General features: G+C 42.2%; 1 protein-coding gene across 2 annotated transcripts; it reads left to right on the top strand.

Moving 5' to 3' along the window:
- Window positions 1-8332: 8332 nt before the first annotated feature.
- LOC121697415 lies at window positions 8333-10399 on the top strand. 2 transcript variants are annotated; one of them, XM_042078941.1, is made up of 6 exons: window positions 8333-8539; window positions 8677-8940; window positions 9086-9199; window positions 9280-9299; window positions 9470-9559; window positions 9864-10399. In XM_042078941.1, the coding sequence occupies exons 1-6, from the start codon at window positions 8353-8355 to the stop codon at window positions 9948-9950; spliced, it is 762 nt and encodes a 253-aa protein (XP_041934875.1). In that variant the 5' UTR covers window positions 8333-8352; the 3' UTR covers window positions 9951-10399. The 2 variants fall into 2 exon arrangements, with proteins under 2 accessions (XP_041934875.1, XP_041934876.1); XM_042078942.1 differs by lacking the exon at window positions 9280-9299.
- The last annotated feature ends 3955 nt before the right edge of the window (window positions 10400-14354 follow it).

The following is a 14354-nucleotide window of genomic DNA, read 5'->3' as shown; positions in this document are numbered from 1 at the left end:
CATCACTCTGGCTAATGATATGACACTGTGTGTGCACTGCTGCGGTGGTCATACTGAAAGGAGCAACAGATGCATCAACTGCTAATGTGCAACTATGACCTAGATGGTGCTATTTCCGATGGTGTAGTGCACCTGTTTAATCATAGTGCCGGGCAACAAATGATTTATTGTCATATACATCAAAATAAAAAATATACATGGTATTATAACTTATGGTCAGTGCTATAATGATGTGGTTACTGTTTTCAAACAAATGAAGCAAGTGAGGTAGTTTGTGGTTACATTTTCTTTCAGACAGGAAACCCCTTCAGGAAGGACATTGTTTCTTGCAGGCACACTGAGCCTATTGTAAAGGTCAGCTTGTATTGTCTTCCTCTTCCAGTCAAGCTGCATTTCTTCCTTGCTTCAGATGTAAATCTCATTTGGATCCTACTGCAGGAGATCCTTGTCTTTTGTATCTCCCTGCTAAACAGGTAGGCCTACCGTTACGTCATACATTGCAAACTAGAGGATTAATGCTTTAAAAACTACAATCAACAGACGTCAGATAAGTTTTCACATCCAGTCTTGGAAATGGCCGTGTAGGCAGTTTGTTTATAAGGGGCTGTAGCAAAACAAGAGCAGCTGCGCTTTTCTGGAGGATGTTTCTTGTTATCGGCTTCTACATTAACTGCTTCTTGTGTCCGTGGTGAAATGGAAAACCAACTGACTTTGCTGGTACTTCTGGGTGCCACACTTCCATCAGGTATGAAGACTTTATTAATGGATCTTCTCATTTACAAATAACTTTTATTATTATTATTATTATTATTATTATTATTATTATTATTATCTCTAATCAAGTATTGCTTAACAGCTGCAGTGATTGTACTTTGCCCACCTGTTTAAATTAGTCAACAAGCTAGTCTGTCAACAAGCAAAGTTCCTGTGCATGTGCTACTGCAATGTTTTTGCACTTCAACCTTTACCCTTGGGGCCCTAATTTGAATGATGTGCAAAGTATTAAGTCTTACTAATCTTATTTAATAACTAGGCTAGAAATGTTTTTATTATTATTATTTAACAGCATGGGAAAGACCTTAATTGCAAATATTGATGAGTCAGTCCAATGCCACACCGTAGTTATAGTTCATGCATGAGATCTTTGTTTGTTTATCGACTTTCCACTTTGCCCATCATTCAAATTCGGGCACAGGCCCCAAAGGACCTGCTGTAGTGAAAACAGTCAATGTTTCTGAATTTCAAAGGCCTTTTGAATTATATAATTTGATCGTATTTAATTAAGTCATAAACACTCTTAGAGAAAGTGATGGGTTTGAAAATAGTCCCCTTCATGTAGACATTGGGCCCAATCTTGACAGTGTAAAACCGTCAATGGCGAAAAGCTTATTTAAATTAAGTTTGATGTCCAGTCCACATTGGGAGTGTTTTCGTTATCAAACGTCGGGCGGATGGCGCAACAAGCCGTTCCTAGATTTCTTAAACAGTCATGGGTATGTTTTGGGCGTAACATCATTTAAACCAATGAGAATAACATCTGTCAACAGCATGCAGCGCAACTTCAAAGAATGCATCGGTATTTTAATAGTCAGAGGCGCATTTGAAGGGATCTGCTTCCGAGACCGTATGGAACAGTTATTCCACTAAACCATGCTTTACTAAAACCTAGCATAGTATAACCTACCTTTGCACTCGTCTTTTATTTGAACTCATTGGCAAAGTAAAACTAACTTCACCGTGGTGTCCGTCAACGACAAAACTAGCCTAGAAATCTAGACGCACCCTAGCGGCAGGGCTGGTCTAGCAACTCTCCGTTGGCTTGTGAGCTCGAAAAATTAAACTTCTATCAGGCCAATCAAATCGTGTATAGAGTCGTTAGGTGGGCTTAACATAATGATTGATGGCAGAGTTGCAACGGTTTGGCTTGAATTCCCTGCTACTTGAAAACAAATAAGATAATGTTGCTGTTGGCGAACAGTGTGACACGAGTTAAGCTTTTATTAAGTTGACAAAAGTTTGAACTATCCAACTAGCTCCGCTGGTGGGAAACGCATGGGACTCAGCGCTGTCCCTTTGCGTGCAGAGGGAATTTGAAAGACAACCGATTATCCCACCCCTCGGACTGAGCACTGCGAACGGTGAGTGCCCAGACCCCCCTACATTTTAATGTGGGTCTGGCTCGTCAGGCTACACCAAAACAGTTATACACAGTTAATTACTTTCACTATTGACTGACAATGGGTTACCATCGAAAACGGAGCCTGGATAGCGATTTTTAGACAATGTGCCAGATCACTAGGTTGTTAATTGCCACACCCCTTGGGGCATTGTTTAAAAAAAAGAACGTGCAAAATACAAAAATAAACTTTGCGCTGGGAAAATAACAAGTTCTCCACCATGCGCCAGTGCGAAAATAGGGCCCATTGTGTCTTATTTGGTGTATTACTGAGACTCCAATGTGTCAACTCAACATTCACAGTCTACACCAGAAACACCTTTGCAGAGATCCATGTGTTAAATTCAGGGTTGCCAATTTTCACACATTAAGCATGAGTGGTGACACACAGGTCATTTCACACTCTCACGCCAAACATGCCTTTTCTCACTTCTTTTCTATCTTTACTCTTTGCTTCCTCTGATGTCTTTATGCTTTTCAAATTCAGCTGACAAGAAGATCCATAACATAGACATTAGGGGTGTAAAGATTAACCGATACGTATCGGTATCCGTTTTTAACGTGTAAGATACGGCTACATCGATATGTGAAGCCCCGTATCGGAAAAAAACTTTAATGAACCAGTCGTTATATCGATTTACTTGTTATGAATCGGTTCACAACCTTTTCCGCTCGCTCAGACTCTCATTTACGTTCCAAGCAGCGCGTTCATCCCACTTCCGGTTTTGAAACTATACGTGGCACGGAAGTGTGGGGTAATGCAGCTCGTTTTTGGTTACATTCAATGCCCAAAGTTGTCAAATGACCTCATTACCCATACATCTACTGCAACTTAAGCATGTGACAACTTGCACTCGGTCGGCTTTTGTTTTTCGAAATCCAGCGCGAAATTAAACACTTATAGCATTCCTAAACAGCAACGATAGTCTGTAGAGTAGCCTTGCCTTTGATGAAGGGATTTCCTTAATGTTAAAATAATAATTTGGCCCTTGCTGCTAAAACGATGCACAAATTATTAGCCAATGATTTTGTTCATATTCACTCAGACTTGTGGCATTATAGGTTTCTGCATTAGGTCTACTGTTGGAACAAAATAAGCCCAGAGAGTTCATTGATTTGTAGGCCTATTTTATTCTTGTAGGGTAGGCTAGGCCTATATGAGAAAAGGCCAAGAGTGTCTTAAGCATTTGTCATAAGCATGTTTTATTTTATTTCGGTATTGTCTTACCTCAACAAGGCTACAGCTCCATGAAAACAATCAGATATAACTCTATAAAATCTGTAAAGTCTATAAAAATGTATTTTTATGTTGTATTTGGCTGCTGTGTTTGACTGAAATGTAGACTATGCTTTTTTCATTTCAATACAGTATATGAAACAATCCTCAGTTTAGATAATCATATTCACACATTTTTTTGCCTAAATGACAACCATGACCATGATAATTGATAATATAAAATTAATGTGCACCTTGAGCAAATGATAAAAAATCTTTCAGAATGCTTTCCATTCTTGAACTACATCGAATTTCATCGAATCGTATCGCATCGAATTGTACTGAATTGTTTTTTATAAACATGTATCTTTTCTTGTATCGAATCGTGCCCATGTATCTAGATGTGAATCGTATCATCTTTTACATGAGAGATTCACACCCCTAATAGACATACAGTAAGGTGAATTTAAATGCACACAGCTATGGTAGGTGTTGCACAGTCTAACTCTACCTTAAATCAAGAGCCCAGAAAGACTAAACATATCCATTAACACACCACCATGTTACCTTCTATCCAATTTATTGGGATCTTAATTCACTGGCAGACTGAAACAAACTAACTTTTGGAAGGTAACATGAAGTCACATGCAAAGAAAAAATTAGTTAACGTATACTAACCCACATTTTGGATCCTGGATCCTATTGCAGGAGATGTTTCTCTTTCCTTCTCTTGTACCTTCCTTTCTATACAGGTATGGTTATCTAGATTTTCAAATCCAACTCATTCACTGCAAACTATGCCATTGTGAGGATTAATGCTTTAAAAACTACAATCAACAGATGTCAAATACATTTTCACATCCTGGGGCCTGTTGCACAAAAGCAGAATTAAGACATCCGGGATAATTTACTGAGCTGCGCTCAATGAATCCAAAACAAGAGTCTACAGGCCTAATTGGTTGCACAACAAGCAAGCCAGGATGAGCAGACACGGATTCATCAAGCCAGGTGAAACCTATCCTGGATAAGTGCGCGCTCACGGCTCCCTCAAATAGACCCCGCCACCGATCACATTCACTGATTCACCATGGCAACTAGACATATCTAGAGCGGCTTCATTGCTTCTTCTACGGTGTGAAGTAGGTAGCGATAGCCTTTTCACAACAGCAACAAACAGCAACACCTCTGTTTAGGAGAATGTTGCAATTAGTGCGACCACCACGCGCGAAATGGTTAGGCACTCCCGTGACGTCACATTGTCGCATGACAGGTCGGGAATGGCGATATGTAAAAGTTCATTAATGATCATAAACATTTAAATAATGACAGTGGGTCTAGTTATATGTGATAACAATGTGTAGTGGGCAGTGGAATAACTATTGGTTTCCATTTGTGGTGACTGCTGACTGAGATAAGGGATGAGATTAAATAGATCCTGGAACTTAGCCTGGTCTGGAGCAGGCTAGCTCCACAGAATAAATCGCCATGGTGATTTATACCATAACATATCCTGCTGCCCCCTATCCCGCTTTTGTGCAACTGGATCACGGATAAATTGAGCCAGGATAACCAAGATATCCCGGCTTAATCCCTTATCCTAGTTTTGTGCAATAGGCCCCAGCTGCACTTCTGAAAGAGTGTTTGCTGGTCCTCCAGGGTGCCCCACAACAGGTACTGTATGAAGACTTGAGAGAATGAGAGATGAGTTAACATACTAACCTACATTTTAGTAAATAATGGAATGACATTTATTTTTTCCTGTGTTTAAATGCAATGCTGGATAGATTAGCTACATTGTTCACAAAATAAGCTTTTATAAAAATTATACACATTAATAGACGTGTTATTTAGATTGTTAAAAAAAACAAGGAAGACCAGAGAAGCGGTCTGTCAAAGAGACATTGGAGATGTCAGAGAGGAAAGACAGAGGGGTCCTCTAAAGAAAGCAGGGAAACAATGGGAGAGAGAGAAAGAGTGAGCCAACCAGCAGGTCCTGATGATCTCAGACACTGTGATCAGCAGCACCGGAGCTACACAGGGAACTGTGCTCTCTCCAGTCCTGTTCACCCTATACACATCTGACTTCTGCTACAATACTGAGTCATGCCACATGCAGAAGTTTTCAGATGATACTGCAATAATGGGGTGTGTCAGGGATGGGCAGGAGGATGAATACAGAAGCCTGGTGGAGAACTTTGTGCAGTGGTGCAAACTCAACCACCTCAAACTCAACGCTTCGAAGACCAAGGAGATGGTGGATTTCCGCAGGTCTAAGCCCGCTCTGCTACCAGTCTCCATTGATGGGGTCAATGTGGAGGTGGTAAATACCTACAAGTATCTGGGCTTTCAACTGGACTGGTCAGCAAATACTGAAGCACTCTACAAGAAAGGGCAGAGAAGGCTGTACTTCCTGAGGAGGCTGCGGTCCTTCAATGTCTGCAGTAAGCTCCTTAGGATGTTTTACCAGTCTGTTGTTGCCAGCGACCTCTTCTATGCTATCGTTGCTGGGGAGGAAGCACAAAGAAGAAGGATGCTGGGCGACTAGACAGGCTAGTAAGGAAAGCTGGCTCTGTCGTGGGGGCTGAACTGGAGTGCATCACTTCAATATCAGATAAAAGGACCCTGAGCAAACTGATCAACATCTTGGACAATGAATGTCATCCACTCCACAGCACTATTATAAAGCAAAAGAGCTTGATCAGCTGGAGACTGCGCTCACTGCCATGCACAACTGACAAGCTGAGGAAGTCATTTGTCCCCCAGGGCCATTGAACTGTTCAATGCTTCACTAAAGGGAAGAGGAGAGATAGACTTGTCTGCATAGTCTGTCTGTCTCTCCACCCTCTCCATGTTTGAGTACTGAATGTCCACTACTGTTTTACTACTGTCCACAGCCTAATGTTTTACTACTGTTTTTACTGCTACACTGTTTTTCATGCTGTAAAGACAGCTCCCATAAACCTTACAAGAGCCGTCCTTACCGCACCCGGAACTTCACACGCCCCTACTCGACCTAAAAAGCTACAAGTATCTGTCTAGGGATGAATAAACTAAGGTGTAGTGTATTGACGTAAAAAATGGCATTTGTATGAGTCTAGTGGTGTATGCAGCCAGGGAGAAAACGGCGTGAGGCTTACCTGTCGGGGCCGGCCCTGTCTTAGCCCGATGGCGGCCAGCACAAACAGTGGTAGGTTAGTTCACGGGAAGCTGTGAAAACAGCCTCAGCTGGATGATGGTTAAGTATATAGGTTTAAACTACGCGCTTCAGCGATGGAGCCCCACAAGCGTCCTCTCGCGTCGGTCGACGTTGGTGTTGTGTCAGAGAGGGAGCAAGCCCCCATGCATCTGCTTATCTTCTCTCACAGAAACCACAGGTGCATGCCTTCCTAACATCGCTATATTAGCACACATGACCAATGGCTTCTGCTACAATACTGAATGGCTGTAACCCTATAACCTCAACCTATTCTTGCACTGATATAGTTTTTATACTACTTTGTCTACATTATACATTATTCTCTTATTTGTCCATATTTACAGTATATATACTTATACTTATACTCATTAGTATCTCACTCACACAGATGCAAGCACGCACACACACGAAAAGAAAAAAAGACATAGGACTATACAAAACAATGAAAAAATAGGCAGAGGATAATTTGGTCATGTTTTTGTGTTAACCTATTTGACAACAAATCTCACTCTAAGTTGAACTCAAAAGTCAGATATCCTAGTCTTAAGTACATGTAGTAGGTGGGTTTACATGGACAATTTTTTTTCTTTCCGATTAAACTAATCTGATTGAAAAATTTGTCTCCTCTATTTACGTGGGGTACTTTCTATTATGATCAAGTGCTTGGCGCTCTAGAATCTTATCAGAATAGATGTAGATTGCTGCTTTACTTCTCCTTGAGAAGACAGCGGGCAATCCGATTGACCATACATGGCTGTTCAATCGGAATAAGAGTGAAGTAAACCAACTTTTTCATTCCGATTAGAATTCTAATTGGATTGACAGTTTTATTTCGATCAAGGTGTTTACACTATGTGTCATCTTTAATTTTGATTGAGCCATTTCCCCCCCATTCTAATTGGAATAAAATTCCATGTGAATCCACCTATTATGTAGCCTGACGAGCCAGACCCACATTAAAATGTAGGGTCTGGGCACTCACCGTTGGCAGTGCTCAGTCCGAGGGGCGGGATAATCGGTTGTCTTTCAAATTCTCTCTGCACGCAATAGGACAGCGCTGACAGCGCTACGAGTCCCATGCGTTTTCCCACCAGCGGAGCTAGTTGGCTAGTTCAAACTTTTGCCAACTTAAAAAAAAGCTTAACCGGTCACGCTGTTCGTCAACAGCAACATCCATCTTCTTTGTTTTCAAGTAGCAGGGAATTCAAGCCAAACCGTTGCAACTCTGCCATCAATCATTATGTTAAGCCCGCCTAACGTCTTTATACACGATTTGATTGGCCTGATAGAAGTTTAATTTTCCAGCTCACAAGCCAACGGAGAGTTGCTAGACTAGCCCTGACAGCAAATGTAATTCGCTGCCGCTAGGGTGCGTCTAGATTTCTAGGCTACCTATTATGTTTATTTTACTCATACAACCGATAAATATAATATATGCTGTAAATTAAAAAAAATATTTTCAGATATGTTGTTTCTGTATTTATTCAGTAATACAATGATAATCATTTTGGTGTTTAGGATCAGAATTTTTTTAATTCACAAAAACTATGCCATTTTGGAGTTTTATTCAGAATGTCATTACTTATTTAATGCAGATGGAAACATCAAGACCAAAAGAACAGTACTAATGTAATTGTATTTCTTCTATTCCATAGTGGTTAATCATGAGATATCTGTCTTCGCATTGGAAGGAGGATCTGTCATATTTGACAGATAGCAGAGTTTGATGATATAATGTTTCACTTGAACCCACTCCATCCCATAATGATATTTTTTCATAATAAAAATCATATTAAGATTGAAGAGAAATACAAGGACAGATTGATCTTCAATACAACAACATTCAGCCTGGAACTCAGGAATCTGCGGAAAAACGACAGTGGACTTTATACATGTGAAATTAGATGGGATTTCAACATAACCATAGTTGTGTATAAACTTTTTGTTCTTGGTATGTTGTTTCTTTCCTGGGTATCTTTACACTAGTTGCAATGGTTGCATCATTAACGATATTTCTTTGTTAATTTGTTGGCCTGTTGAGGTCCATGTTTGTATGTTGTTTCATATTTAGATGTAATTGTGTTTCAGAGCCTGTGGCTGCTCCTGCACTGACTTTAGTGTCTAACTGGTCCAGCAGTAACTTTTGTGATGTGATGGTTACCTGCAGAGGTCATGACCTCTCTCTGACCTTCAGCTGCAACAGAAGCAGCTGCACTCAGCTGGGAGACATCCTCATCACTCCCACCCTGGTAGTGTTTGCAAGAGATGGATACATTGTCTGTAACCATAGCAACCAAGTCAGCTGGCACAACGTCACTCTGGAAATGTCATCACTCTGTGAATTTGCCAGAGGTAAGATGACTAGATTGAACTATACATAGTCACAGGATAGGTTTAGGATGTGAAATGATCAATTACAGGAATTAGATCCTACCATATAATAAAAGCTTCTATTGCCAGGCGTGTGGCACAGTTAATGTATACTAATGGCTTTCAGAGGAACACTCTACTCTCTGGATGTCGTTGACTGTTGGATTGATGTCTGCTGGGATTGTTGCTGCTGCCCTTGTAGTGATGAGTGCCTGTCTAAACAGCAACCTAGAGAGCACAGGTGCATTCAGCTTTATTCAACACTTCATTGCTTTACAAAGCTGTGTCATAATCTAAATGGGTCATTTTTTTTCTTTTAAGGGGCAGATGCATCTCTTTGGGTAAATCCTATATTTGTCATAGTTTTTTAATGTATGTGGTTATATGGTTTATTTTATGTTTCACATTATGTTTTAAAGGAGAACTACAACGTTTTTTCATACAGATATTAAATAAACAAATAATACACACACATACACACACACACAAACTAATCAATATTTCTGTTCAGCATTCCACTGTCCAGTTTTCACATTTAACCGAGGTGCTGCAGAGAGCAGCAGGGGGCAGCAGAGAGCAGGATGAAAGAGCCAAATTACTGGTAACTACGCAAGCTCTGAGTATGCTTTACTGATGCCACGTGGACTGTCTGCCACAATATTCAGCTATGTTCTTCTTCTTCTTCATACGTATTTTGGGAGTGGGCTGATTAAAATAATTTAACATGAACCCACTGTTGCTTTCGAGTAGGACCACAAGTAGCCTAAAGTGCAAACCAACCCAGTGAAACTGCTGCATCTTAGATGAATATAAAATCAAGAATGAGATCTTAAGAGTGCAACAATTACAGAATATTGTTTTGAAACATGAAAAAGGCTCATACATGTACCCTTTTATCTCTGCAGAGTTATCTAACGCATGAACCGCAACCATTTCAAGCCGTCATCTACAGCTTTCTTCCGCCTCCTAGGCCAGAGTCTGATGTCCACTAAGCCTCCTTTGGATCTCAGATCTCCACCCCACGTCATTTGTCCCTTCCAGTCAGCTTTTGATGAATATGCATCAATACTCAGCCAGCCCTGTCAGGGATGACCTTTGTCTCCTGGACAACTGTCAAGTCAGCAGTCTTCCTCATGATTAGATAGATAGATAGATAGATAGATCGATAGATACTTTATTGATACCTAGGGGAAATTCAAAATTGTGGTTGTGTGTAAGACTAAGAGAGGCATATTTATGCATAGATTAAAGCAGAAAAATGCTTTAAACATTTTCATTTATATCTAATCAGCCTAGAAAATAACACATTCATAACATCTCTCCCTCTCCTATAACATCTCTGATCTCTCTCCCACTGGCAGCTTCTCTCTCTGTCTTTTTAACATCATACTGACCTGTACATACACACACCCACGTGCACATACTCTCATATGTTTTTACTTTCCCCCTAGACACTTCTTTTGATAATGATTATTTATTGATTTTGATTGCTTTTAAATAAATACATTACTGGTTAACTTTATCTCTGTTGTCCCAATTCCCTCTTTATGTTGCTGCTCAGAGCCAGCTATGACATCGGCCGTAGCAACAGTCATTGAGACCATTATTATTCCAAATGCAGATCAGGGGCTTGTTCGAAAAGTTCACTCGTCCACTCACTCACTCATTCACTATATAGTGAATGAGTGAACTTTTCGAACAAGCTCTTATTAATCAGCCAAAGAGGACAAATGTATCTCTGGCTTTCTATAGCAGCCAGAATTAAATCAAATCCCTCACTCTGGACAACAGGACACTGACTGGTTCTGCACCTTTCTATCACAAATCTAAGATCCAGCTCTGCGTCCCCTCTTGCCCACTGCGGTCTTCTGATGAGGAGATGTTGGCCATCCATCAACACATAGATCACTGTCAAGACTGTACAATGTCTGTGATTTGTCATTGATTTTTGTTATTGTTATTATTCTGTTAAACTCTATTTAGTCTATTACTAATATCAATAGTCCAAGAGCATTAGCTCAAAATTGAGTCAAACCCGGAACAAATTTGTAAAAAGCTGAATTTTTCAGGATATGTTCAGAATACCTTTAGGAATAACATACTAAAAGTCCCTGTGAATCCCCCTTGTGCTTTCTGAGATATTCAAGATGGCGTCCAAAATTGCCGCTATTTGGAGATTTTTCCATATCTCAGACTTAAAACATATAGACTAGTAGGATAGGCAGGATTTTGGAAAATGTACTTATTTAAAGTCCCGAAGGCAAATCATGTTAATTTTTGGCATACAACATTTGTAGGGGTTTTGAAGGGTGCTGAATTCAAATCTTCTGTATGCCAGGCTCAAAAATGTCCCATAATGCCTCAAAATGGAGAAATCCAATATGGCCGCCGCCGCCAGGTCAAAATCTAATTAATCACTTATCTTTTGGACTGTACAAGGTAAAAACCTGAATGTAATGTGCTTTTATAGGTTTTCACATATAGGGAATTCAATGCAATGCATAGATTTAAGATCAAGACTAGAGACAATGCTTGAAATTAATGTACATGGTTAAAATTGTTGTCTCGGATAATGAATAATTCATGAAAAAAGGACCATGAAACAGGTTGATGGCTTTCTAAAGAATTTACTTGAAACATGTTTAGAAGCAAGGTTGATTACCATATTTTAACTATCTATTTATATTATTTATCTGTATTTATCTATTTATCTGTATTTTAACTATTTATTTAATAATGCATATTTACCTATTTAGTAATTAATCCATTCTATTCTATTCAATTCTTTAAACTTCTTGGTATGAAGAGGTACTGTAGGTTACACACTTAGGTAGTGATGGGGACGAGACAGCCTATGCCGAGTCCGAGTCAAGACCGAGTCTTTGAAGGGTCGAGACCGAGTCGAGACCGAGTCTGTTGGTTTTCAAATACAGTCGAGTCCGAGTCAAGACCGAGTCTTTGAGGAAGCAAGTCCGAGTCGAGACCGAGTCCTTTAGGAGTCGAGACCGAGTCGAGACCAAGACTAAAAAAAATGTTCAGTTTTAATATTCATAATTTAATATCACTCCAGTTAATAATCAACAGTTAGGCCTACAGACTAAGCTAGATTGGGAATTGTTTAGAGGAGCAGTTTTAACGTCCTAATATGGACTATGCTGACCTACAGACACTCACCGGCAGCAGAGCCATAGAAATAAATAAACGGCTCTGACGGCAGTATCTTTGCATTGCACCATGGGATGTCATTTTTAAATAATGCCGGTCAACATTGCATTTTATTATTATTGTTGTTATGTGTTGTCTGTTTTTTTATATGAACATAAAAAATGCGTTGGTCTCGAGGACTCGGTCTGAAATTACGAGTCCTTCTCCTCCCACTGTGGTCCGAGACCGAGTCAAGACCGAGTCTTTGAAGGAACGAGTCCGAGACGAGACCGAGAAAGCAGAAATTGGTCTCGAGACCGGACTCGAGTCCGAGACCGGACTCGAGTACTACATCACTACACTTAGGCTATCCTAATCATCCTCATCCTCATCCTCCTCCTTTCCAGCAGTGTTCTGACAGGTGCTGCTGCAGCTGCATGACTCCATGCATAACGTCACTTTTCCTGCAACTGCAGCGCTGGCTTAGACATCCCTTGAAGCAACCACAGGAGGTGATCTCCTTACAAGCTTTTGGAATTGCTGTAAGAGATAGTAGCTGTGGCACTAAATGATCATGCACATTTGGATGGCCTGATAAGTGTGTGTTGTGTTTGGGCCACCAATATGCTTTCTTGGCAAGGGACTTGTGCACTGCCCTGTGCAGCCAGCCCCGTGGGAGGCGAGCTGGCCCGTCTGTTTGAGGAGGTCGTTGGCAGGGCATCCAGCGCTCTTGATATTCCCCTTCCAGAGAAGTCCCTTTCCTATGCGTCTAGGTTCCACACAGACATGACTGAGCGCCCAGTGGTGGCGCTCATTCCCCTCCTACCAGACTTTAGCGACTTGGTCTGTCTCCAGTTTTCCTCCCCAATTACTTTTCGTAGGTGGTCTGGCCAGGCTAAGGTGCTTTCCAACATGCACGGCGAAGGACTGATAGGTTGTGGCTCGCTCCCCCCAGTGGATCAATCTTTGGAGCCCCTCTTCTCCTCCCCCAACTCCCTCTTTGGTGGTCCCTCCTGCCTCAGTACCAATGGCAGGACTATGGAGGCTCTGCTGGGTAAGCTGCATAGGCCCATAGCGATGCAAGCCCGCCTGGCTAACACAGCGGCCCTTCTGTCCCTGTATGTTCGACACCTCTCTGGTCTCTTGCAAAGCAGTGCCGGTGATCCCACTCTTGAGAGAGCTCCAGTCAGCCTCTGTGTGCCTCGCTGCAGTGTCTAAGGAGCAGGCAGTGGCATCGGGCCGCTCCTTGGCTCAGTTCTGAGTAGCTAGACGCCATCTCTGGCTGTCTCAATCTCAGCTCCAGCAGGCAGACAAGAGAGCGTCTTTTGAGAGTGCCGGTGGAGCCTGGGTCCATGTTCGGCCCACAGGCAACCACCCTGTTGCAGCAGGCGCGGGACAGCCGTCGCTGTGCAGAAGAGGTGTCAGGGTCTCTTAGCAGGCGTACCAGGGGCGCTAGGCGCCCTAGAGCATTCACGCCTCAGCCAACACCTACCTTGGGGCATCCGTCTTGGGGGGCCGACTGATCTCAGGCAGCAGCTTCAAGCATCCCAGGGGCGGGGTACCTGCCCACAACCTGGCCGGGGGGGCCAGCGTGCTAGTGCCCGTGGCCTCTCCAGGCGCCCTCGTCATTCCTGACAATCTCCGAGCCAGCCAGCCTCGCCTCTCAGCTCGATGCATTAAGGCTTGGCTGGCCTTAGGAGCAGATCCATGGGTGCTCTCCACCATGACCCACGCTCAGACCTTACGTGCAGAGCTGTCCACCCTCCTGGACAAAAGGGCGATAAGGGAAGTCAGGAGTTCAGACCCCCAAGCGGGGTTCTTCTCCCGTTATTTTCCTGTACCCAAGCACACAGAGGACCTTCGTCCTATTTTAGACCTCAGGGGTCTCAACGTACACCTCCGGTCTCTGAGGTGCAGGTTCATCACAGTTCCGAGGGTGCTGCAGGCCATCAATGCAGGGGACTGGTTTGCTACCATCGACCTACAGGAAGCTTATTTTAAGATACCCATGGCCAGGGCATTGGCGGTTCCTGAGGTTTGCGTTCGTGGGTCAGGTCTTCGAGTTCCAAGTCCCCCCATTTGGAATCTCTCTGGCCCCCCGAACCTTCACCAGGTGCATGGATGCAGTTCTTGCACCCATGAGGCAGAGGGGGCTCAGGATATTAAAGGAATTATCCGGAGTAAAATGCACTTTAGATCAATTTACGGATGATTGGGAGTACATACGTTGAGTTGACATCCAAATCATGTCG

The sequence above is a fragment of the Alosa sapidissima genome, chromosome 22 (assembly GCF_018492685.1).
Source record: "Alosa sapidissima isolate fAloSap1 chromosome 22, fAloSap1.pri, whole genome shotgun sequence".
NCBI classification, from domain to species: Eukaryota; Metazoa; Chordata; class Actinopteri; order Clupeiformes; family Clupeidae; genus Alosa; species Alosa sapidissima.
Note: the sequence above shows the minus strand (reverse complement) of the source record. Positions and strands in the feature narration are given on the sequence as shown.

Bases quoted from the DNA above. Each gene is read 5' to 3' on its own strand.
- LOC121697415 (XM_042078941.1), top strand. From the start codon at position 8,353: ATGATATTTTTTCATAATAAAAATCATATTAAGATTGAAGAGAAATAC. The intron at 8,540-8,676 runs GTATGTTGTTTC...ATTGTGTTTCAG, and splicing joins GTATAAACTTTTTGTTCTTG to AGCCTGTGGCTGCTCCTGCA. The intron at 8,941-9,085 runs GTAAGATGACTA...AATGGCTTTCAG, and splicing joins ACTCTGTGAATTTGCCAGAG to AGGAACACTCTACTCTCTGG.